This window comes from Lagenorhynchus albirostris, chromosome 7, assembly GCF_949774975.1.
Source record: "Lagenorhynchus albirostris chromosome 7, mLagAlb1.1, whole genome shotgun sequence".
NCBI classification, from domain to species: domain Eukaryota; kingdom Metazoa; phylum Chordata; class Mammalia; order Artiodactyla; family Delphinidae; genus Lagenorhynchus; species Lagenorhynchus albirostris.
The window spans coordinates 113,612,747-113,639,459 of NC_083101.1; the positions used below are offsets into that span (position 1 = coordinate 113,612,747).

Here is a 26,713-nt window from a genome sequence, read left to right on the forward strand (position 1 = left end):
TTTCTTCTTTTTACCTTTATCTAATTGTGTGCACTCAGGGGCAAGACATAGAAGGATGACTAGCACTCTGTCTGATATGCTCAGGGGAGTAGTTTTATATGCTTTTAACTTGTATGCCTTTTCTGTTATCATAAAAAAAATACTTGCTGTTGAAACACTCTGTGATGTAGGCCTGTACAAAGTGTAACTTAGAAGTTGTCTTCATTCTACCCCCACTGGTATTCATTGTGTAAATACTTGGGCAATTTTATATTATAAAAACACTTGTGCAAGCTGCTTTGTCACTGTGCAGTGATAAGTAAATTTTTTTAAAATTTATTTATATTGAAGTATAGTTGATTTATTATATTGTGTTAGTTTCAAGTATACAGCAAAGTGATTCAGTTATAGGTTACTACAGGATGTTGAATACAGTTCCCTGTGCTATACAGTAAACCCTTGTTGTTTATTTTATATATTCAGCGTGTATCTGTTAATCCCAAACTCCTAATTTATCCCTTTCCCCCACTCCCTTTCCCCTTTGGTAACCATAAGTTTGTTTTCTATTCTGTGAGTCTGTTTCTGTTTTTTATATAGATTCATTAGTATTATTTTTTAGATTCCACATGTAAGTGATATCATGTGACATTTGTCCTTCTCTGTCTGACTTAACTTCACTTAGTATGGTCACCTCTAGGTCCATCCATGTTGCTGCAAATGACATTATTTCATTCTTTTTTATGGCTGAGTAATATTCCATTGTATATATGTACCACATCTTCTTTATCCATTCCCCTGTTATTGGAAATTTAGGTTATTTCCATGTCCTGGCTATTGTAAACTGCTGCAGTGAACATTGGGGTGCATGTATCTTTTCAAATTAAAGTTTTCCAGATATATGCTCAGGAATGGGATTGCAGGATTATATGGTAACTCTATTTTTAGTTTTTTGAGGAACCTCCATACTGTTTTCCATAGTGGCTGCAACAATTTACATTCCCTTTTCTCCACACTCTCTCCAGCATTTGTTATTTGTAAATTTTTATTGATGGCTATTCTGACTGGTGTGTGGTGATACCTCATTGTGGTTTTTATTTACATTTCTCTAATAATTAGTGATGTTGAACATCTTTTCATATACGTATCGGCCATTTGTATGTCTTCTTTTGAGAAATGTTTATTTAGGTATTCTGCCTATTTTTTGATTGGGTTGGTTTTTTTGTTTGTTTGTTTTTTTTGATATTGAGCTTTATGAGCTGTTTGTATATTTTGGAAATTAAACCTTTGTCTGTTGCATCCTTTGCAAATATTTTCTCCCAGTCCATAGGTTGTCTTTTTGTTTTGTTTGTGATTTCCTTTGCTGCACAAAAGCTTTCAAGTTTGATCAGGTCCCATTTGTTTATTTTTGCTTTTATTTCTTTGCCTTGGGAGATTGATCTAAGCAAATATTGCTAGGATTTATGTCAGAGAATATTTTGCCTATGCTCTCTTCTAGGAGTTTTATGGTACCATGTCTTATATATAAGCTTTACACCATTTGGAGTTTATTTTTATGTATGGTGTGAGGGAGTGTTCTAACTTCATTGATTTACATGTGGCTGTCCAGCTTTCCCAACACCACTTGTTAAAGAGACTGTCTTTTCTCCACTGTGTATTCTTGCCTCCTTTGTTGAAGATTAATTGACTGTATGTGTGTGGATTTATTTTGGGGCTCTCTCTTCTGTTCCATTGATTCATATATCTGTTTATGTGCCAATATCACACTGTCTTGATTACTGTAGCTTTGTAGTATTGTCCAAAGTCTGGGAGGCTTATGCCTCCAGTGTTTTTCTTTTTTCTCAGGATTGCTTTGGCAATTCTGGGTCTTCCGTGGTTCCATATAAATTTTAAGATTATTTGTTCTAATTCTGTGAAAAATGTCGTGGGTAATTTGATAGGGATCACATTAAATGATAGGGGAGTATGGCCATTTTTTTTTTTTGCGGTAGTCGGGCCTCTCACTGCTGCAGCCTCTCCCGTTGCGGAGCACAGGCTCCGGACGTGCAGGCTCAGCGGCCATGGCTCACAGGCCCAGCTGCTCCGCGGCATGTGGGATCCTCCCAGACCGGGGCACGAACCCGCGTCCCCTACATTGGCAGGCAGACCCCCAACCACTGTGCCACCAGGGAAGCCCGAGTATGGCCATTTTAACAATATAAATTCTTCCAAGAGCATGAGTTATCTTTCCATTTCTTTGAATCATCTTCAGGTTTCTTTATCAACATTTTATAGTTCTCAACATATAGGTCTTTCACCTCCTTGGTTAGGTTTATGCCTAGGTATCTTCTTTATTTTGAAGCAATTTTAAATGGGATTGATTTTTTAATTTTCTCTTTCTGATATTTCATTGTTAGTGTAAAGAAATGCAGCAGATTTCTGTACATTAATTTTGTATCCTGCTACTTTGCTGAATAGTTTTTGTGCGGGGTCTTTACAGTTTTCTATGTATAGTATCATGTCATGTGCATATAATGACAATTTTACCTCTTCCCTGTGAATTTGGATACTTTTTATTTCTTTTTCTTGTCTGATTGCTGTGGCTAGGACTTCCAATATTATGTTGAATAGAAGTGGTGAGAGTGGGCGTCTTTGTCTTGCTTCAGAATTTAGTGGGAAGGTTTTCAGCTTTTCACCACTGATTATTATGTTGGTTGTGGGTTTCTCATAAATGGCTTTTATCATCTTGAGACATGTTCCCTCTATACCCATTTTGGTGAGAGTTTTTATCACAAATGGATGTTTAATTTTATCAAATGCTTTTTCTGTGTCTATTGAGACTTTGTCCTTTCTTTTCTTAATGTAGTGCATCACATTGATAGATTTGTATGTGTTGAACCATTGTTGTGACCTTGGAATAAGTTCTACTTGTAATATGCTGTTGGATCCAGTTTGCTAATATTTTTGAGGAATTTTTCATCTATATTCATCAAAGATATTGGCCTGTAATTCTATTTTTTTGTAGTGACTTTGTCTGGTTTTGGTATCAGGGTGATGGTGGCTTCATAGAATGACTTTGGGAGTGTTCCCTCCTCTTCAGTCTTTTGGAAGAGTTTGAGAAGGAGAGGTATAAGTTCTTTGTATGTTTGGTAGAATTCCCCAGAGAAGCCGTCCAGTCCTGGACTTTTGTTTGCAGGGAGTTTTGTTTTTGTTTTGTTTTTTTTAATTGCAGATTCTATTTCACTTCTAGTATCAGTCTGTTCAAATTATCTGTTTTTTATTGGCTCAATTTTGGCAGGTTGTATGTTTTTAGAAACTTGCCTATTTCTTCTAGATTGTCCAATGTGCTGGTATATAACTGTTCAAAGTATTTTCTTACAATTTTTTTTGGTATTTCTGTGGTATCAGTTGATATTTTTCCTCTTTCATTTCTTTCTTTTTTTTTTTTTTTTGGCGGTACGCAGGCCTCTCACTGTTGTGGCCTCTCCCATTGCAGAGCACAGGCTTCGGACGCACAGGCTCGGTGGCCATGGCTCACGGGCCTAGCCGCTCCGCGGCATGTGGGATCTTCCCAGACCGGGGCACAAACCCATGTCCCCTGCGTCGGCAGGTGGACTCTCAACAACTGCGCCACCAGGGAAGCCCTCTCCTCTTTCATTTCTTATTTTGTTTATTTGGGTTCTCTCTCTTTTCTTCTTGGTGAGCCTGACTAGAGGTTTGTTGATTTTTTCTTTATCCTTTCAATAAACCAGTTCTTGGTTTTACTGATTTTTTTTCTATTGATTATCTCTATTTATTTCCTCTCTGATCTTTAATATTTCATTCCTTTTGCTAACTTTGGGTTTTGTTTTTTCTTCTTTTTCTAGTTCTTTTAGGTGGTAGGTTAAGTTGTTAATTTAAGATTTTTCTTGTTTCTTGAGGAAGGCCTATATCACTGTGAACTTCTCTCTTGTAACTGCCTTTGCTGCATCCCATAGATTTTGTAAGGCTGTGTTTTCATTGCCATTTGTCTCGAGGTATTTCCTGATTTCCTCTTTGATTTCATCATTGACCCATTTGTTTTTCAGTAGCATGTTGTTTAGTCTCCATGTGATAATTTCCCCATTCTTTCTGTGGTTGATTTCTAGTTTTATGCCGTTGTGGTCAGAAAAGAGGCTTGAAATAATTTCTCTCCTCTTAAATTTCTTGAGGCTTGTTTTGTTCCTAGTATGTGATGTATACTAGAGAATGTGTATTCTGGCCTTTTTTTGGATGTAGCGTCCTGTAGATGTCAATTAAGTTAAACTGTTCCATTGTGTCATTTAGGGTCTCTGTTGCTTTACTGATTTTCTGTCTGGAAGATCTGTCCATTGATGTCAGTGGGGTGTTAAAGTCTCCTACTATATTGTATTTTTGTCAGTTTCTCCCTTCATATCTGTTAGCATTTGTTTTATGTATTTAGGTGCTCCTATATTGGGTGCATATATGTTAATGAGTGGAATATCCTTTTGTATTGATCCTCTTATCGTTATATAGTGTCCTTCGTTGTCTTTCTTTATGGCCTTTGTTTTAAAGTGTATTTTGTCTGACATGAGTATAGCTACCGCTGCTTTCTTGTCATTTCCATTTGCATGAAATATCTTTTCCGTCCCCTCACTTGTAATCTGTGTGACTTGTGCCCTAAAGTGAGTCCTTGTAGGCAGCATATTGTAGGTTCTTGTTTTTATCCAATCTGCTACTCTGTGTCTTTTTAACAGAGCATTTAGTCTATAGACATTTAAAGTAATTTTTGATAAGTATGTATTTATTGCCATTTCAAACCTTGTTTTCCAGTTGATTTTGTATTTCTCTTTTGTTCCTTCTTTTTGTTTTTTCTTTTGCGATTTGATGATTTTCTTTTGTATTATGCTTGAGCTCCTTTCTTTTTGGTTTTTGTGAATCTCTTGTATGTTTTTTATTTGTAATTACCCTGATTTTCAAGTATGTTAACCCTTAACCATATCTAATTGCTTTAGACCGATAGTCATATAAGCTCAAACACATTCTAAAAGGTCTACATTTTCTTACTCGCCTTCCCACATTTTGTAATTTTGACATCCTATTTTTATCTTCATGTTTATTCTTTTGCTGTTAATTGTAGTTACAATCACTTTTACAAAAATTTTTGATTGTTTTTAATCTATGTATTGGCCAATTTAAGTGATTTTCAGTCCTTTTATATATTTGCCTTTCCTGTTATGTTTTTCCTTTTCTTATAGATTGTTGTTTCTTTTCTCTTTTGAGAAAACCTTGCAATATTTCTTTTAGGATAGATTTAACATTGCTATATTCTTTTAGCTTTTTCTTGTCTGAGAAATTCTTTATCTTTCTTTCTGTTCTAAATGATAATCATGCTGGGTAGAGTATCCAAGTTTGCAGATTTTTCCCTTTCAGGACTTTGAATATATATTGCCACTCCCTCTGGCCTGCAAAGTTTCTGCAGAGAAATCAGCTGATAGCCTTGTGGGGGTTCCCTTCGTTTTTCTTTTGCTGCCTTTAGAATCCTCTCTTTGTCTTTCACTTTTGCCATTTCAATTATGATATTCCTTGGTGTGAGTCTTTTTGCATTCATCTTGTTTGGGACCCTCTATGCTTCATGTTCCTGGATAGCTGTTTCCTTCTTTAGGTTTGGGAAGTTTTTAGCCATAATTTCTTCAAATACATTTTTCAATCCCCTTTCTTCTTTTTTCTCCTTCTGGGATCCCTATTTAGCATAGGTTGGTACACTTTATATTATCCCATAGGTCTCGTATGTTGCTTTGTTTTTATTTGTCTTTTTGTCTGCTGTTCTGATTGGGTGATTTCCATTATTCTGTCTTCCAGATCATTTATTTGTTCTTCTGCATTATTTAGTCCGCTATTCATTGCTTTTAGCTCAGTTTTTGTCTCAGCAATTGAGCTGTCTAATTTTGACTGGCTCCTCTGTATAGTTTCTAGTTGCTTGTTACAGTGATCTGCGTTTCTATCGAAATTTTTCTTAATTCCTTTAGCATTTGTATTACCTCCTTTTTGAACTTGGGAGCTGTTAGACAGGAGTCAAATATATAATAATAGGTGTTTATGGAACATGCCTAGAATTGTACCTTACTCAGTAGCTAAGAAAATAATTCCCTCTAATCTTGATTATTCACATTAATAAAAATATAGGAATATCAATGATTAACATACAAGAAACCTATAAACTCTCCCGCAGAAAGGGAAAGCCAGCAGAAGACACACCTTGTCCAGGTGGAAGAAATCATTCTGAACGTGAGCACTGGGGGAGGTCAAGGAGCCCTCACCAAGGTCAGGCAGGGTGACCCGGGGCAGCCAGAGCAGGGAATGAGGGAGAAGGGAAATGTAGGCAGTTTGTGAATGTTCTTTTTAACTATTGGATTCTAAAGTGATGTTTTTCTTTTTCTCCTTTGTTTTTAGAGGCAGAGTGGAATTCTATAAATGCAGTGTCTGTTCTGTGTCAGACCCAGGCAGGACTCTGGAGGGAAGGATGGCGGCCAGTAACCCGGTCCCTGATTTCCAGGAGGTGATGGTCGAGGGGTCAGGAGGTAAGTAAACCCGAACCCCTGGCGGGGAGGAGGACAGCATGACCCCCTGACCTGGGCGGCTGCAGGAGAGGATGGGGCAGCAGCTGGAGAGAATGTGGTGCAACGGTGTCAGGTGTCAGGGATGCATGTCTAGGGTGGCCTGGCTGTGCAGGTCTGGGCCCTGGAGTACACGGAGGACCAGGCGGGCCGGGCAGCCTGCTGTCAGTTTGTAGACCGCAGGGCCTGCCTTTGATGCGGTGGATGAAGCAGGAGGTGGTGAGCTGGCTTGAGGTGCGGAGCAGAGAGGGGCTGCGGGACTCGGTGAGCCTGTGGGCAGGTGGGTTGAATTCGGTGCCCAGATGGGTATTTGTGAGGGGAATTGAGATTAACGCTCAGGGATTAAAGCAAGAAAGTGGAGTTTTAGATTTGGACTCTTTCTGGCTTCAATTTGGGGGGTACCCAGGGGAAGGGCTGGGGGGCAGCAGCTCTGGGGGCGAGGGGCATTTCCACATCCATCTGGGTACCACATGGTGAGGGCCCAAATCAGGACAGTGTGAGCCAGGGACACGGGACAGGAAAAGTGACTCTGAGACCCGGTAACTGATGTCTGACGGGGCATTTCAGAGCAGAGAGGCCCCTATCAGCTCGTCTAAGGGTCCCTAAGTTCCCCGGTGCCCAGGGACCTCAGCACAGCGGATCTGACCACTCTGAGACCTTGGGCGTGTGGTAAGTGCTCTACCCTGGAGGATCCGTTGTTCGATGAGTTGTAAGCACCTCATTTCTGAATTATTTGAGTCTGTTTTAGGGTAATTTTGTAGAGAGTGATAAAGTAATGCTGTTACCTAAGTTAACCTGATCTATGAAAAGCACAGATGTATGCAAAGTTTTGGGTTAAAAATTTACTGCAAAATGACCTCTCTTATGGCAGTATGCATATTAAAACAATATTGGATTACTAATGCTGCAACTTGTATAGCTTTTACATTCTCTTTCAAAAGAGAACTAGCACTGGTGTCATTGGAACATAGGAAAAGTAACAGTTTTACCTGGAGAAAAAGCAAAACTGGTTTCCAACTACGGCTTAATTCAGCCAATTTCATGAGCAGTGGTGGCTTTTTGGACTCGTCATTCATTCTAAAGCAGAGGTATACCTTTGTTTTGCGTACTGTAGGTGTTGAGACTGAGGTTTGGAGATGGAGTAAGTTTTTAAGGACTAACGTTACAGAGAAAGATTTATGATGGCGTTTCATGGATAAGGCTCAGTTGACAAAGAAATTGCTATTGCAGGTCCTTTTGGCCTGAAGGGTTTCTGTTCTGAATCTGTGGTTTAAATGCATAACAAAAGAAAGCTTTAATGCCGCTTGCTTTGAAATTGGGGGCGATGACTTTAAAGCCCTGTGGGTAGTTTGATTGCCCGAAACTATTTTTAAGCGCAACGGCAGCTGTGGGAAGAAAAGCTAGTGGGGAATTTGCTTGGGTTGAGAGGTGGGTGAGGACCTCTGGAGAAATGCAGGAAAAGATCTTATTTGGGGGCCTTGGATTTTCAGCCCCTTGTGCACCTTCCCTAGAGCTTGACGCAGGGGTGTTTTTAGCCTAACTGGACCAATGGTGGTGTCGGGCTATCAGAACTTTTACTTTATGAAGCTGAACAATTTCTGAGAGGGGGCTGGTGGGATCACAGGCACATTTGATGTGTCTCTTTCCGACATTCTGTGCAACACATTTGGGGCAGAAGAACCGTTTCTGATGTTTGGTGAAGTCGGAAGCCTTTGTAATCAGAGGCTGAAAAGGGTAACGGTACCAGTTCTGAGGCTTCTCAGGAATTTCCTTGGAAAGGGGTGGGGAGGGAGTGACTCACCCGGCCGAAGGTGCTCTGGTAGGCCTCCGCGATCACCAGCCTCTGCGCGTTGCAGCGCTGGGTCAGGATGTCAATCAGCAGGTCCTTGTCACAGCCTGGAAAAGGGGCGTATTTGGAGAGTCGTGAGACTGCTACCCTGTAGGTAGGAAGAACTCAGTGTCCAGGGATCAAAGGCAGCATGCAAGCTTGTCCCCGTGTTGCTTCCAGCAGGCAGGGAACGATTCCAACTCAAATGGAAGTCACAGGGCAGCCCCTGACATGGCGAGGGACCTCCTGTCTCTCCTCTTGATGCTACAACTACAGATTTTCCTTCAAAAGGATTCAATAAAAATACAGAGGAGTGAAGAATGTGGTCTTTCTTCTACCACCCCTCCTACCCCACCAACAAAAGGCTTTCCTGGACGCCAAGCTGATTCCTGTTTGAATTGGCCACGTGTCTTTCTTACTGTACGGTTTGATATGACTTACAACAAATGTACATTAAGACAAAAGTAACTGCTGTGGTGCTGATGTCAGCAGGTGAGAGGATCCCGGTCATTGTCTCCTTTGGAGAAAGAATCCCACAAAGAGACATTGTAAAGCAGGCACAGAGTTCATTGGAAGCACAGTATGAGAAAAAAGAAGCGATTTATTTAGAGCAGAAGCAAAGCACAGATACACACCCAGAGAAGAGTGCAGGAGTCCTGAATGAGGAGAGTGGATTTAAATCACTTATTCAGGACAGTTCTTCCAGGTCTCTGTTCTCCTCTAGCCAATTATCTCCCTTTTTCTCCCACATCTGACCTGTCTCAGGGCCTTCCCGGTATGTGTGCACATCTTTTTGCCAAGATGGATTCCAGCGCTGAGGCTGACGGGAGGTCTGACAACACATATTATGGGGTAGTGCGCCCTCCCTTTTTGACCCCCTGAGGAGCCTCTCTGTGCATGTGCGCTTGGAGAGGTTTCCCTGACCTCAGGAGATGTGATAGTCATGGTCATCTCACCTCTTCAGCAGAGCTCAGCTCCTGCCATTAACTTTGTCCTTGGAGTGTCAGGGGAAAACAGAGCTCCAGTTGAGTCCACTTGACAAACCCCAGCTGCTCAGCCCAGGGGTGCATCTGCCTCATACCTCAGTCCAGACCCCAACAGAAGGAAGAGTCCTGGGGAAGGGGCTGTGAGGGGGGGACCATGCCCCTGCCCAGGGGTGGGCGGCCCCTCCCCATAACAGAGGCTCTGCTCCTGGGCTCTGAGGCCCCACTTCCTCCTGCACCAACCCATGAACCTGAAAAAACGCCTGAATGCACAGCTGCTTCAGGGGAATTTAGCTGCAACGTTAGTGGTGGTAGAGTAACCAAGAAGGTGTTAGCATCCCCTCAGCTTGACCAAAATTCAGACAAACTTCTCCTGATTAGAAGCCTTTGACCTCTTTCCTTCCTCCTTTCTTTCTTTCTTCCTTTCTTTCTTCCTTTCTTTCTTTCTTCCTTCCTTCCTTCCTTCCTTCCTTCCTTTTCTTTCTTTCTTTCCTTCCTTCCTTCCTTCTTTCTTTTCTTTCTTTCTTCTTTCCTTCCTTCCTTCCTTCCTTCCTTCTTTTTTTCTGAGAGCATTTACTTCAGAAAACTTGCAGTTGTAAATTCTTTCTTTTCCCCCAAGACATAAATCTTGTCCCAACCACCTGCCAGTTTTAATGCCCAGAAATGCCTTTCTCAAGGACTTGGGATGCATCCCTTTGAAATACAATTGCCGGGAAAGATAGAGCCACTGTCTCCCAACCTCTGTGGCAGGCAGGACCCTGAGTACCAATGAGCAGCCTCAGAAGTCCTCATTGTGTTGACCAAGGCCCCCGCCCCTGTGACCTCTAGAACATCCCAGGGCTCAGACCTCGCCTGCCTTTTGTTTCAGAGGAGCTGAGTTCATTCTCTCTCCTCTTTCATAAAGGCTTCCCTGCCTGTTGAATTCTGTGTGGTATACTTTTCCTTTGACAAATGATGGAGATGAGGAGAAGAATGAGTTGAAGTGCTAGGATGTTAAGCAGATCATCTTTTTGGAAGTTAATGCCATCCTGGATGTGTTCGGATCATGGGAGAGTGATGAGCCGCATGTGAAAACGTCCAGTGAATGAGGGCACGGGACTGGATATACACAGATGACCGTGCCTGGAAGAACCCAAAGTGGGAGCGAGGTATTTATGCAGGTGAGAGAAATGGTCCGGCAGCTGCAGAATGGAGGGAGGGAGGCAGAGGATCAGCTCTAGAGCCTGGGATTTCGGGTTTGGGAGCAAAGGCAGCCTGTAGAGAAAGGCACCAGAGCATCAGGTGCACGGGGCCCCAGGTTCAGCGCTGGAGCCAAGGGACATTAGGTGGTTCTGAAGGGATCTGCTGACTGCGTGATGGGCGGTCCAGATAACGTATTTTTAATAATAAATAGAAGGTTTTTCAATTGGCTCCATTGTTGATTTTGCTATCGTCACACTTTTGTAATTTTTGTAGCCTTCTGGTTTTCGTTGTTGTCCTGTTGGGATTATCCACAACCTACCTCTCTGAATTACTCTCCATTTTTCAAAGTTCATAGCAACTCTGGCTCATTTACCCTTCTAGAGATATTTCAGAGTAATATATGGATCTCAAAAATATTATTAAAATTTCAATTAAAATAACTGTATACTTAGGAATCAATTTAGAGAAATTATATTTCTGTGACTAACATGATGAATCTGTTGAATTATGTGTTTTTCTTTTCTAAAAGACTTAGTAAAGATTTGTAGAGTTTTTACAAATAACAAGAAACTTGATTTTGTTGAAATTATTCATATTTGCATTTCTATTGATATTTCAAGCTATATTATTTTTGCTTTGTTTCTTAACACATAATTGCTCAATGAAGTAAATGATGTCAAATTTTATGTTGACTTTGTATCCAGAAAACTTATTGAACTCTCACAGTTTTTAATAATGCTTTTGCTTGATTACCTTGGATCTTGAGATATATTAATAATGTCCTCTGCAATTTCAGAGAATTTTGATTTGTTTTTTAGAATCATTGTATCTATTTCTCTTTCTTGTCCTATTATATTAGGGGCAGGAATTTCTAGATAATTCCTATCCAACGGTTTAACAGAAAAATCTGACATGGTGAACCGTAGCAGTCTTATAGGTTTTTATGATGTACAGTTGATTCTTGTTCTTAGTGAAAGGTTTCTACAAAGTCACCGTGAGCATGAATTAGTAAATGCTGAACGACTGCTTCTAGCGGAAATATAGGAAAACTCAGCCGCTAGGAATAGAGGGAAACTCCCTCCACTTCTGTAAAGAAGGTCTACACACACCCTACGGCTCACATCATATTGGTGGTCAGTGAGGGCTGGGGCAGGTGAGGACGCCTAGTCTAAATAGCACCCAGTGTTTCACAAAGATTCATTTTGTCCTGTACGCAGCTTTACCGTGAGTTAGGCATATAGGTTAAAAATAGTTCCCCTCGCCCAGGATCTCATAGGCATGATCTGGAAATTATATGTGTTAACTGAGACAAAAGAAACACAGTTGTTGTAAGAGTGCGTGGGTAGGGAAGTAGCTTGTCGCAGTTAGGACTTGGCAAGTGGACTGCACTGTTAGACATTGTTACCTGAGAGGTACTGCTTTTCCTTGGTGAATTGTTATACAACTTAAGACAATTTTTGTTAAAACTACTCATTTCCATTTGCGTCAGGGAATATTTTTGCTTTCTGATTTTTCTATGTAAGACACAGTAGCCAAGTCAAAAACCAACAAGTGATGGGCTTCCCTGGTGGTGCAGTGGTTGAGAGTCCGCCTGCCGATGCAGGGGACACGGGTTCGTGCCCCGGTCCGGGAAGATCCCACATGCTGCGGAGCGGCTGGGCCCATGAGCCATGGCCGCTGGGCCTGCGCGTCCGGAGCCTGTGCTCCGCAACGGGAGAGGCCGCAACAGTGAGAGGCCCGGGTACCGCAAAAAAAAAAAAAAAAAAAAAAAAAAAAACAACAAGTGAGACTACATTAAACTCAAAAGCTTCTGCAGAGCAAGAGAAACAATCAACAAAGTGAAAAGGCAACCTATAGAATGGGAGAAAATACTTGCAAATCATATACCTGATAAGGAGTTGATAGCTGCAATGTATCAGGAGCTCATACAACTCAATAGTAAAAAAGAATAATTAATAATCTGATTGAAAAAAATGGGCAAAGCACCTGAATAGACATTTTTCCCAGGAAGGTGTACAAATGGCCAAGAAGTACACGAAAAGCTGCTCAACATCACTAATCATCAGGGAAATGCAAATCAAAACCACAGTGAGATATCACCTCTCACCTGTCAGAATGGCCATCATCTGAAAGACAAGAGATAAAAAGTGTTGGCAAGGATGTGGAGAAAGGGGAACCCTCCTGCACTGTTGGTGGGCATGTAAATTGGTGCAACCACTATGGAAAACGTTACGGAGGTTCCTCAAAAAATTAAAAATAGAGCTACCATGTGATCCAGTAGTTCCACTCCTGGGTATTTATCCACAGGAAATGAAATTGCTATCTTGCAGAGTTATCTCCACCCCCATGCTCATTACAGCATTATTCACAATTGCTGAGACATGGAGACCACTTAGGTGTCCCATCGACAAAGGAATGAATAAAGAAAATATGATACACACACAATGGAATATTACTCAGCCATAAAAAGAAGGAAATCCTGCCATTTGTGACAACATGGATGAATCTTGAAGGCGTTACGCTAAGTGAAATAAGACAGAGAAATGCAGATACTGTATGATCTCACATACATGGAATCCACAATAGCTGAATTCATGGAAACAGCCAGGGGCTGGGGGATGGAGGAAAGGGGGAGGTGACAGTCAAAGTGTACAGACTTCCAGTTATAAGAGGAGTGAGTTCTGGGGATCTAACATCCGTCATGGTGACTACAGTTAACAATACTGTATTGCATACTTGAAAGTGGCTAAGAGAGTAGAGGGTAAATGTTCTCACCATAACAATAATGACAAAAAATGGTAATTCTGTGAGAGGGAGGATGTGTAAACTAACCTTATTGTGTTGACCATTTAGCAAAATATACGTCTTTGAAATCATCACATGGTACACTTTAAACTTACACAATGTTATAGGTCATTTGTGTCTCAGCAAAGCTGGAAAAAACCCACAGTAGCCGAGGAAAACATTTGCAATTGTCGTTTTCGATTGCCCTTTGCCAGGGGCATCAGGATGGATAGACTTTCACAGCATCTTGAGCTGTGTTCTTGCTTTGTCGTACTAGAGCAGAGGTGTGCCGTCAAACCCCAAACCTCCTGAAATTCTTCAGCTAAAACACTGACCAGCACAAACCTACAAGGGTCAAAATGAATCCAAATTCTGACCCTAAAATTGCGATGACAGGAAAATTGAAACTGGCATAAAGAAGAATTTTCAGTGAATAGATTGCTCTGATTTATAGTTTTAAAGCAAAAATTATTCTCCTGAAGAAAAAGTTAATCCATAACTGTTCGTTGCCCTGTCTCCAGATTTTTCTAGCGATGATTAATATTTTTAAAGGCATAAGCATTGCGGACTCTTAATGTTGACTTTAGAGCACATTCAAAGTCCTTTATTGTTTTCCTCCAGGGTCCTGCTAGTGGACACACACACACACACACACACACACACACACACACACACACACACACACACACACACACACACACACACACACACACACACAGTATAGCTTGTGTAAAGATGACCTTGTCTTCAAAGCTGAGAGCTTGCTTTCTCATGAAAGGCTTTTTATGTTTCATGCAAACGTTTCCTTTCTGTTGTCAGTGTTCATCTTCGTGCTCACCAGAAGTCTCCTTAGGACAGGTTGGATGTTTAACAGCTCCATATCATATCTTAAAGATTAAATCTTTTTTAAAAGAACTCAACAACTTCCCACTTCTCTCCACATTTCTTTCCTAAACTCTAGTTCATTCACTGGACATGCACTTACAAGCACCTGACCCAGCCTCCCACCCTGGGAGCTCAGAGGCCAGTCAGCAGGTGAAGGGGGTGGGGGGAGGGGACAGGCCTGGTGGAGGTGGGGTCAGAGGCAGGACCTTGCAGAAGCAGGTGCTGGGCTTTGGACGACTGATGAGTTTGGAGGGCAAAGAAGGGTTCAAAGAGGAAGGCTCAATTGAAGGGATTCCTGAAGGAAGAGAATTTGAATTCCAAGTAGATGGGAGAAGAATATAGCCTTCCAGGCAGGGGGATTACTGGGCCAATTTGCAGGGATGTGGAAAAGCAGATCCCCCGGGGGAGCAGCAGGAAGTCTGATTTGGCTGGATGTGGGAGTCTCAAAGGAAACAGGCTAGAAAACAAACAAGGGTGAAGAAAGGATGTTTATCCCAGATTAAGTTTTTTGGTTTGGAATTTCATTTAGTTGTTAGGCATTTAAGCATCTAAGGCAAAAACATGTCAAGGTCAGATCTGCAATTGCGAGAGGCAATTCTGTTGATCTTTTCTATTATTTTTCTTGTTCTACTTTTTTGCCCAGCTTTTTGTTTGAATCAGTGTTTGCTTTCTGTTAGACATCAGCTGTTTACACCCATATTATAGTCTTAAGACAAGGTAAAGCACAGGAAAAAAATGATCAAGAAAGGTGCTAGAAATCACCAGGCTTACCAAATCCCTGGAGTGCTTCCCCCAGCATTTGGGCGTCCATCATGGGGTTGAAATTGGGAGCTGGGAAGATGGTTCCCTGCACCTGGTGGGGAGAGTCAGAGAGAAAGGGATTGCAGTAATGCACACCAAAGGTTTCAACATTTTTTTAGATAAATAAAAACAAAAGTACATTCTGTATGTTTGAATTACTCTAAGACATACACACAGGTCTATTAAACAAATGTGTTAATTGTATGTCAATTGCAGAGGCTTAATTGTGTTCTTTCTAGTCTATTGGCTTCTCCTGCACTGGCATCTATTGTTCATCTAGGAAACGGAGAAACTAGAACTAATAGTAGAAGAGTGTAAGAATCAAATAAATACATGTCTTCTTAGTAAACAGTAAGCATTTTCTTAGGAATTGGAGACTATTTTATAGAAACTGAAAAGAGATGAATTGTGGGGATTCATCCCATTTAAATGAGTTATAAGTGGCAGTTAACCACCACGGCTTTTTTTTTTTTTTTTTTTTTAACAATTCAGGGGCCCTGAAATCATATTAGAGGAAATTGAAACATTTGAATTTGGATTAGGGATTCATGATGAAGACGGGGCAGAGATTTTTGGCAAAGCCTCTGCAGCTACAGAGGAAGACGTGAACTCCTGATAATTCTCTGTTTCAGTTCTCATTCATGCTAATAATAAAATGGCAGAAGACATAGGTGAGGCTTTGAGTCGCTTATTTGAGACAGAGCCAGCAGGACTGGGCTCTGTAGGATGACACTCAGACCACCAAAGTGTATTAAGAAGGGGAGCTCTCCCCTGTTTGTCGTGAGTTTGCCCAGAAACATTGGGAAAAATGTCTTCCTGTAGAAAACAGGTCTCCAGGCCTTCAGTGGGCAGGTTCACCGAGCTCTTTTGCAGCAGGTGAAGTTTTCCAGGGCCCATCATCTAACAGCAGAAAATTAATTAATTGATGAGCAAAAGACTGGACCGAACTTCTAGTCCAAGAAATATGCATATACCGATGCCAAAATATTTATGAAAAGATTTTTGGGGGATTAAGAAAACTGTTCACTTGAGTTAAAACTAAGAATTCAATTCCATTTGTATTCCGCTTGACTGATGTTGATAAACAGGAAGCTGCCTGTTTGAAGTAGACTGGAAACCATAGAGTAGTTGTAATATGGACATATTTTCGTACGTAGAAGTACAACCAAGTTAGTGAAACATTCTTCTTAAATCCTAGACGGACAGACATATGTAATTAAAATATGAACACAGTTTGCATCTTATGATGCCCGTGCCTGAGTTTACAAACCAATGTCCAATTTGCTTCTAATAGTTCAAGCTTCTTGGCAATGATCCAGAAACTAAGTTCTCTTGAGTCAACCCATGATTCTAGAAGCTATTTATTAGGAGACATCATGAATTTTATCTCCCTTATTCACTAGCCAGTCCCATTGGCTGAGATTCTATCAGGAAAACAGACTATGATTCTTCTTATATTTACTAAATTAAGTTCAGAGATCAGATTCTAAAATTAATTTCCTGATTGAGTTCTCCTCACCTCAGTCATTTTGTTTTGAATCTTATAACCCTAGAGAAATTTAAGATTTAAACTTTTGAAAGAAGAGCCATGCCTTTAAATGTAAAATTTCTTTTCTGCTATTTGTCACTGCCTTTTACTAAATCCTTTTTGTCTGTGTAGCTTTTTCTGTTTTTTTTTTCCATTGGAAATATTAAAGGTTTTTTGAGGCATGGGAAAGAGGTAACTTTAGTTCCCTGTTTCAGGAGTTAGAAGGCTTGTTTGGACAAGTCTGGAGGGGCAGTACCATTCATGCCTGGTGACCTTAGTCTTGCTGTGTGCTCTCAACCAAAGGAGTGTTGTAAAGTATAAAAGAGAAAATGTATTTGAAAACAATGGGACATATTGTTAAATAAGTATAAGTTACCTAGGCAATTTCAGCACTGAATGTGGAAATGTCCATCACAAAACAGAACATTTCATTCCTGGCCGGGCTAGGATCCCCCAGTTTTCTACCGGAGTATGTGCTACAAAATGAAACTGTTTATCTTTTGCACAAAAAAACCAAATGAAAGATAGAAAAAAGAAAGAAAAAAGCTCTGAAAGTTATACATAAAGTTGGAACTGCCTATAGTGATTTATCAGACACGATTTGTATGTGAAATAAGAGTCCACAGTTTTTTTCTTCACAGTTTTTTTAATCCTTATATAGACGACTAGTACAATGTATTTTTACAGTGTAGTGCAAAAATTATTATTCATTTATTTATTACAGTTCCAATATCCTTTGTCACTTAAAATTATCTCCTTATCAATTGGCCTTAAACGAATACACTAAAAATGTTTTTTTTAAGAAAACATTGTGAATATTTAGTAATTCAGGAAATAGTTTTATAGTACTTGTCATTCATGCCCATTTATATAGCGTATTAAATCATTGTATTCATTTTATGTCAATTATACTTTAGTTAAGCTCAAGTGAGCAGCACTATTCCATGTAAGACACGTACTTAGTGTTCCTTTTACTTATTTTCTCATTGGGATGATGACTTTGTCTTTTAATGGTCATATTTTTCCAGTTTCATTGGGGTATAATTGACATGGAACATTGTGCAAGTTTAAGGTGCACGATGTGACCTGATCCACGTGTACACTGTGAAGTGACCCCACGGTAAGGTGAGTTAACACACCCCTCACCTTGCACGTCCCTTTTTTCTGATGAGGACATTTGAGACCTGTGCTCCTAGCAGCTTTCCTGTATACAAGACAGTGTTGAAAACTGGATGTGATGAACTGGGAGACTGGGATTGACATATATACACTAATATGTATAAAATGGATACCTAATAAGAACGTGCTATATCAAAAAATAAATAAAATTAAATTAAAAAAGAAAAAAAGAAAACTGGAATCACCGTGCTGTACATGACATCCCAGGACTTGTTCACCTCAAAACTGGGAGTTTGTACCTCTGACCAACATCGTCCCTGACAATCACCATCCGTCAGGGGCCATTTTGACTGAACTGACCAGTTAAGCTATGGAAACAGTTTAGTTACCAGTTTTAACTTTGTCCCCTGAATTAAACAATTATTTGAAAAAATTGATTGATTAATTGCTTTGGGCCATAAAACTTTTTTCAAGTGATTACAGTATACCTGTAGATATATGTTCCTCTATTTTCTTTGGACTGTTTTCCAATATTTGTGCTCGGCCGCATTTTGTGCATCCTCACACCCAACACCAGGCTCCCTGATGACGTCAGTCTACACTGAGAGCTTCTTAAACTTCCCTACCACTCACTGACCTTTTATTTTTCATTAGTATCTTACATTTTTCTATTTGATACAGTTCTTTTTTTTTTTTTTTGCGGTACGCAGGCCTCTCACTGTTGTGGACTCTCCCGCGGTGGAGCACAGGTTCCAGACGCGCAGGCCCAGCGGCCATGGCTCACGGGCCCAGCCGCTCCGCGGCATGTGGGATCTTCCCGGACCGGGGCACGAACCCGTGTCCCCCGCATCGGCAGGCGGACCCCCAACCACTGCGCCACCAGGGAAGCCCCTCTTTTTTTTTTTTAATTATTGAAGTACCATTGATTTACAATGTTGTGTTGATTTCTGCTGTACAGCAGTGACTCAGTTATATATATATACATGCTTTTTTATATTCTTTTCCATTATGGTTCATCTCAGGATATTGAATAGAGTTCCCTGTGCTCTACAGTAGGACCTTGTTGTTTATCCATCCTGTATGTACTAGTTTGCGTCTGCTAATCCCAAACCCCGAGTCCATCCCTCCCCCACCTCGCCTACCCCTTGGCAACCACATTGTGTCTGTTCTCTGTGTCTGTGAGTCGGGTTTTATTTCGTAGATAAGTTCATTTGTTGATACAGTTCTTAAAGTTGGGGCTTTGCCTATGTCAAGTACAGTATTGTTTTATAATTTGCTGCCGTACAAGTAGTTGTTCTGTGGCTTCATTCCTTATCCTTCTAGTTATATTTTATGTCCCTTGTCTGCAGAGGGTACCTCAAAGCTATGCGTGATTTTCTATGCAGTGAGACATCTTTTTAAAATGTTCTCATTCACTGGTGATGTCACTTAAGTTAAATGATTGCTTTAAAAAAATTCATTAATGAGATTTTTGGCCAAATGACCTGGCTTTATATATAATGAATATGATAAACTTTCTTTTTGTTTGTTTTTTTTTACAAATACAGAGTGTACATGAATTAATCAGATTCTTGAAGTCATTATACTGATCATATTTATTGTTTGTATCAGGAAAACTGAAGAGAGACAAACAGATCAGACAAATGAGAACTGTCCTGGAGAAGAGGGTGTGGGGTGGGAGACGGGCCTAGTTAATGGGGCACGTCTGGCTTGACAGTGACTCGGGTGGGAAGCAAAGATAGAGGTGAGCTGTCACGTGATTACCAAGGGACATCGAGTGTTTTTTTAAGCAAGAGAGTGAAATAATCTGATTGGAGTTCCACTCTACAGCCACTTAAAGAAAGAAACCAAAAGAAGTGATAGAGGTTGTAGGCATGGCTAATTCAGAACCTCTAGCAGGTATAATGCACAGCTGAACTGAAGCAGACTGTGTGTTCTTGATGAATGCAGTTTTGCTTGTTGACCGAGAGTAATTTAACTTACTAATTTTTGAGGTGTATTTTAAGTTAACCCAGTCACGTTAGTTTAACCTTCTGAAAGAGTAAGAGACTGTCGTGTCAGGTATTTCTCAGCGTGTATACCTTTTAAAGCAAAGTCCTTTTTAATGTGCGTGTTCCTAATTTGTTCACATCTTAGAGCAGAATGGAAATTTTGAAAAAGTGGACACTTTCCAATGTGACATGAAAATAATGTGTATATGGTAAAATTATTTTTTTACCTTGAAAATGGTCAGATTTAGAAATAGAATCACTTGTCGCAGGCAAAGTAAGTCCCAGTGTCTGTCATTTCCATTTGAACTCTCACCAGAAGGTGATCAAAATATAATCTTTGCTTCTAGTCATTTGCGAATTTAGGTTTTGACAGAGGAATAAAAAACACTCCCTTTTTACATGACAGAATAAACTGTGTCATGAACTCACTGTGCAGGAGATCATGAGTGATTTGAAGATTTAAAATTGGTTCCAGAATCTACCCCCTGAGCAAATAATGAACGGCGTTCTTTAACTGACAGAATTTCACAATTATTGTCTGGAACTGAATACAGACTGGAAAAGTCACATATAGACGGCTCATGAAGTTGATAAACACATGTTCATCATCTCATATCAGTAGGTACATGGATAATGCGTGTTTCACTCATTCATAGTGACCCAGGGGCCCGGGGTCCATAAACCCATGTTGCTTCTTATTCAACACCCGCATTGTAGTCCTTTCTCTCATCTGGCTTTTAAGTCACCCTCATCCCGACCACCCGAGAACCTAAAGAGTTTGGACTTTGAAATGTCAGCTGGACTGACTGGGCACCTGCCAGCATGTGGGTTTCAGCGAATAATTCAGCTTTGTTTCGGTGTAACGGAGATTCTTAGATTTCTAGTGAACTGAGGGTTTTTGGAGCCCTCTGAGGAAATCCTACAGAAGTCCTGGGCCTCCGTTACCATAGGGCACGTACTCACCTTTGGAGCACTGGCCCCTGGATCTCCAAACGCCCTGAACCCCACTCTCCTTTGACTTCTGTCTGACAAGAGCTTCCTGAACGGTTTCAGTGGCTTCAGCATGACCAGCCCTAGGGGTTGAGTAACCAGTGTGTTAACCCACCCTCTCTCATCTTCCACGAGTGTGTCCTTTAGTCCAGTCCCGTCCGTCCTCCTCTCCCCACAATACCTTCCACGGGGCCCCCTTGTCTTAACCTCTGCTACTGCCCCCTTTACCCCTTCCCCCGGGTCGCACCCAACGAGCTGTTCCCTCAGCCAGAATGGTCCTTCCCAAGATCAGACACGTCCTGTGTCCTTCTCTGCCTAAGTCCTTCCTGCCCAGAGCAGTGCTTCTCTGTTTTCTGCTCTGGCCCACGGGGTGGTTGATTTTCACATGAAAGAAACATCCCCGGGAGCACCTAGGTTTACAAACACATCCCAGTGTGCTAGCCTTGAGGACACTGCAGTGTCGTCCACTCAACAGAGTATATAGTCATAGGTCGGGGTGAGAATATCATATATTGGGCAAAACGTGAGTGTATAGAATAGAAAAAGACGTTCGAGCTTTGACTCGTTGGTCTTGAGGGGAGTATTTTCAGTGTTTGCGGCAACTCGTTCCCATGACTGAGAACAGATGACTGTGGGACTCAATCGGATGTTTTAACAGTGTGAACAGTGCTCTTCAGGACTGGTCCCTGACCGTCTGCATGAGTTCGTGTCTTACTTTCTCGCCCTGAACCTCTTGGCTCCTATACACGACGCACAACCCACACCCCAGCCCTGAGTGACTCTGGCCTTGTCCCTTCTGTTTGGATTCTTCTCCACCCGTGCCCATCTCCACACACACTCGCATCCTCTGACTCCACCGTGAACATCTGTTCAGGATTTAACTGATGGCTCCAGGGCCCGCTGTGCAGGGAGTCCTTCCTGACACCCCCCCCCACCTGCCGCCCCAGGAATTGTCTACCCTCTTCCTGGTGCCAGAGCTTCAGGACATCCTGCTCGAGTGCCAGGAGCACAGCAGAAAATACCCATTCCTAGTTCTACCAGGTTTCCAAGAGTAGTAAGTCTCATTAACTGGGCGTCCTTTGTTTTGTGGAAAACGGACCTGAACGTGAGTGGTTGTGCAAATTGAGAGACTGGACTGTTCTCGTGAATGAAGGAAGACTATTTGGATTTCCAGGAAACAGTTTGGGAAGAGGTATGGTATGACAAGTAACACGCATGGGTAGTGATGCAGATGCTCTCATTCCAGCCAAACTCTGGACTCAACTCAAATTCCACCTGTTATGTGGGGTCTTTCCAGGTTTCATCGAGTATTACCTATGGTTTACTTTGCACCTCTGTTGACCACGGCCTTGCATTTGCCTTTTCCTCTAAATTTTCCATTTCTGAAGGGCGGGGACACTTCTTCTCTTGCTTTCCAAAGCATTTAGGGCAGCACCTTAGGTAGAAAGTGGGCTCTAAGAATGTTTATAAAATACTAAATAGAAAAATACACGGACTCAGAGACATCTGCTTTCATCCAGCAGCTTAAAAATTCATTATTCATACATGCAGGCTGTGCTCTGGGCATTTCCTGGGTAATCACCTCAGCGGTCTTGTGAAGCTGGTGATACTAAGCTTATTTCACAGATGAGGAGATTCTGAGGCTAAGTTGTCTGAAGCCATGTGGGTCGTGTGTCGTGAAGCTGACACTCAAATCCAGATCTAACTCCCTGGCTGGAGCCTTTTCCCTTAGAGCTGAAACTGATGTAAAATAACATGTACGATTGAGGCCCTTTATTCATCTTGGCAACTGAAAAATACCTCTATTTGCAAAGGATCTTGTGGGTAAAACCAAAACTCTAAAAGCATAAGTTCTTCTTCTTATACCAATTCTAAGAGAAAAAGAAAGGGGCGTGTGTGTGTGTGTGTGTGTGTGTGTGAAGGAGGGATTGAGGAAATTAGAGAAAGACAGCCAAAAATAGATTCCCATTAGCTGGGTCACCAAAGTGCATTTAAGAACAGAATGTTTAATATTTAACTTCAGTAGAACCCCAGTATAGATCCCCCTGTTTTCATGAATCCCCGTTGTTTTCTGTCTCTTTTGGTGACCGCTATGGATGAGAATGGCGCCAGGCAGAGTAGACACCCTGACCCGGCACCTGGCAGGGCAGTTGGCACGTCCAGCTCCAGCCCCAGATCCAGGACACCCAGACCATGTCCTCTAGCGGGCAGGAGGCCGGCTGTCCAGCTCATATGTCCCTGGCCAGTCCCTCTGAGTGTCTGAGCTGCTGCCTGCACGTCCCCACCCCTCCCTCATGGTGGGGCTTTTGGGAACACAGAGTGGCAGCCCCCGGGGTTCTGCCAGCCTGCTGCCGGCCATGGGGAGTGGGGCTGGCATGGGACGTGGCAGGGGGCCAGGCACAGTGTTGGTGGGGATGGCTTTCTCTTGATGGTATTTTGCAGGAGGGAAGGAATTAGGGTGGTCCCATGATGGGTCACCAGCCACTGAGAAGGGACAGCATATATGAACAAAAAGAAATGGAAACATCGCTTACAGTGAGTGAGAGAACGATTGATCTTTATTCCCTGTGTTCCCCTGGCCTCAGAGGAGAATCTTTAGGGAGGAAGAGTAACCGGGAGGAGAATTTTTGTGAACTTAATTTGAGTCGTAAAGGACAGGATGACTGCAGCTTACATCTGGGTTACACTTGCAAAGGAAATATGTATCTATCATATAATCAAAATAAAGCTTAATGATCTGATGTCTGCCACAGCTACTGATATTAAGATAGGCTGGGTTGGGCTTCCCTGGTGGCGCAATGGTTGAGAGTCTGCCTGTCAATGCAGGGGACACGGGTTCGAGCCCTGGTCTGGGAAGATCCCACATGCCGTGGAGCAACTAGGCCTGTGTGCCACAACTACTGAGCCTGTGCGTCTGGAGCTTGTGCTCCGCAACAAGAGAGGCCGCGATAGTGAGAGGCCCGCGCACCGCGATGAAGAGTGGCCCCGGCTCGCCACAACTGGAGAAAGCCCACGCACAGAAACGAAGACCCAACACAGCCATAAATAAATAAATGAATGAATGAATTAATTAATTAATTAAAAAAAAAGATAGGCTGGGTTATATTTTCAGATTGATGCAGAAGTGTTTATGACTACGAACCAATTACTAAATTAGTTGCTGTAAAATCTTTACAGCTTAGTAGATGGATGTCAAGGAGTGTAAGAAAAGCATGGAGGAACCTGGATTCACCCACACAGCCTCTTATGATTACCATCCAAGAGCGTCTTCACTCACGTGACTGTATGTTTTGAGGAAACAGTTGTGTAGGAAGGTACTGTAAACTTTATCTTAGTAATATGTAGTAGAAGACTACAAAACTTAACCTCATTAGAGTAAAATCGATGGCATCAAATGACTGCTTACTCTTGAAGGCTCAAGATATTCGATTCCTAAACCCTGGAATCTGCGAATGTTACCTCACCTGCCAAAGGGGACTTTGCAGGTGTGATTAAGTGAAGGATTTTGAGAGGGAGAGATTATCCTGGATTAACCTGGGAGGCTGTAAATATAATCCCACCTGCCCTTATGAGAGGCGGGCAGAGGAAGATTTGACTACAGGACAAGAAGGTGACAGGAAGCCGAAAGCAAGATGCCACAGTACTGGCTGTGAAGATGAAGGAAGGACACATGGTCCAGGGACATGGGCGACTGCTGGCAGCTCGAAAAGCTGAAGAGGCCATCCTTCCCAGAGCCTCCAGGGGGAGCCAGCCCTGCTGACAGCCCCACTTTTGCCTGGTGAAACTGTTTTCAGATTCCTGACCTCCAGAACTGTAAGAGAGTACATTTGTTTTAAGACACTACCTTGTGGTAATTTGTTATAGCAGCAACAGAAAATTAACAGTCACCGTGGAATCCTTGTTTCCACGTGTCCTCCCATCCTAAACGCTTACATCACAAACTTGGTCATTCCCAGTCAGGCCCACACCCCCTCATCAAAGGATACACTTAAACCAAACCCCCCAACCCTCATAAATATCCTGCTGTTCCCCCTCCACTCTGAGATGCTCTTAAGATCATCAAGGTAGACCTTCCCCTTAGATGTGCTTCATCCTTGGAGGGTTTTTGGTGCTGTTTTGGGGAAGTTAGCATTTGATAAGATATAATGAGGAAATTGGAAGTACCATTCTGTCTGGATAAATAAAAGGCAATGGGTTATTACTGTTCTATAAGTAAATCAAGAAAGTCACTGAAGTTACCAGAAAGAATATGTTTCAAGTGTAAAAGATCATAGAAGAGTTTCATGTGACTGATGCCCCCTAAGGAGGATTGTAAGGAGATTATCGCTACTTGATAATTGTGTCCAGGGTCTTTCAGAATAAATGGGAAAAAGACTTGGCGATAAATTATGGAAGAAACAATAAAATATGGAGACATGATTTAGGACATACTTAATGTGTATACAGCTGGGAGAGAGCAGAACAATAGAAGAAAAACAATAATAAAAGAAAAAGTAGAAAAACTTCAGGCAATGAAAGAATCACATTCTTGTGATGTGATGAAAAGGGACCATCCGTATTGGGGAATGTTAATGAAAAAATCAACACTTAAGAGACAACGTATTCAAGTTTGCTTACAAGGGAAATAATCAAACTGGGATCCGAATTCTCTTCCACAAAATTCAATGTTAGAAGGCATTTGATCAGTCTTTCCAGAATTCAGAGGAAACAATTTAGGATTCAGAAGTTTTAAACCCAGCAAACTGTAATTTAAAAGAAAGGGCAAAAGCAAAAGATACCACCTACATACCCTTTTCAGATCATGGTAAGAATGATTCAGCCCAGTGAAGCTGAATCAGCGCAAGGAAGTCAAGTAAAGAACAGAAGTAGTTCAATACTATTAGTACCTCAATCCACTAGTCAGCACCCACTGAGTTTCCAGTATGTCCCCCAAATCGTGTTAATTTACACTACTGGACTCCAAGGAATTGAACAATCAAAAATACACACAAGCCAGGTTGGTACTATTGCTGCGAGGTTTAGAGAGGTCAATTTCTGTTCGTAGATCACATACTTAGTGAGCGATGGTGCCCAGATTCAGACCCAGCCCGGTCTGATTCCAGTCCTCATGTTCTTTTTTTAATTTAATTTTTTAGTTTATATTGGAGTATAGTTGATATACAATGTTGTGTTACTTTCAGGTGTACAGCAAAGTGATTCAGTTATACATATACATGTATCCATTCTTTTTTAGATTCTTTCCCCATATAGATTATTACAGAATATTGAGTATAGTTCCCTGTGCTATACAGTACATGCTTGTTGATTATCTTTTTTTTTTTGCGGTACGCCTCTCACTGTGTGGCCTCTCCCGTTGCGGAGCACAGGCTCCGGACGCGCAGGCTCAGCGGCCATGGCTCACGGGCCTAGCCGCTCCGCGGCATGTGGGATCTTCCCAGACCGGGGCACGAACCCGTGTCCCCTGCATCAGCAGGCGGACCCTCAACCACTGCGCCACCAGGGAAGCCCTGATTATCTATTTTATATATATTAGTGTGTATCTGTTAATCCCAAACTCCTAATTTATCCCTCCCCCCAATGTTTCCCTTTTGGTAGCCATAAGTTTGTTTTTGAAGATGTGGTACATATATACAGTGGAATATTACTCAGCCCAAAAAAGAATGAAATAATGCCATTTGCAGCAACATGGACAGTCCTAGAGATTATCATACGAAGTGAAGTAAGCCAGACAGAGAGAGAGACAAATATCACATGACATCACTTACATGCTAAATCTAAAAAAAAAAAAAAAAAAAAGTTACAAATGAACTTATTTATAAAACAGAAACAGACTCACAGGCTTCAAAAACCAACCCCTGTGTTCCTAACTGCTAGACTCCCTTCTTGAACATTGAAGGAATTCAAGTGGGAATTTTTTATCATTAAATAATAAACCTACACTCAATATAATCGAGTTAGCCAATAAGAACATCTCTGACAAAAAGTTAAAACATCATTTATGATCTCATTGTCAACAAATTATTGTTAAATATTTAATGTCTATAACAAAAGGAAATATCTCCCACATCCTC

The 26,713-nt window shown here is 41.6% G+C and overlaps 1 protein-coding gene across 1 annotated transcript in view; it reads right to left on the bottom strand.

The window, feature by feature from the left end:
* The window catches only part of ANXA10 (annexin A10), a 44,803-nt gene extending 24,086 nt beyond the window's left edge, over positions 1-20,717 (bottom strand). The window contains exons 1-3 of the mRNA XM_060153242.1: positions 20,616-20,717; positions 14,985-15,066; positions 8,353-8,447 (exon numbers count right to left, since the gene is read on the bottom strand). Of these exons, the coding sequence (XP_060009225.1) occupies positions 8,353-8,447; positions 14,985-15,066; positions 20,616-20,717 (279 nt within the window). The remainder of the gene's footprint in view (positions 1-8,352; positions 8,448-14,984; positions 15,067-20,615) is intronic.
* Between the last annotated feature and the right edge of the window lie 5,996 nt (positions 20,718-26,713).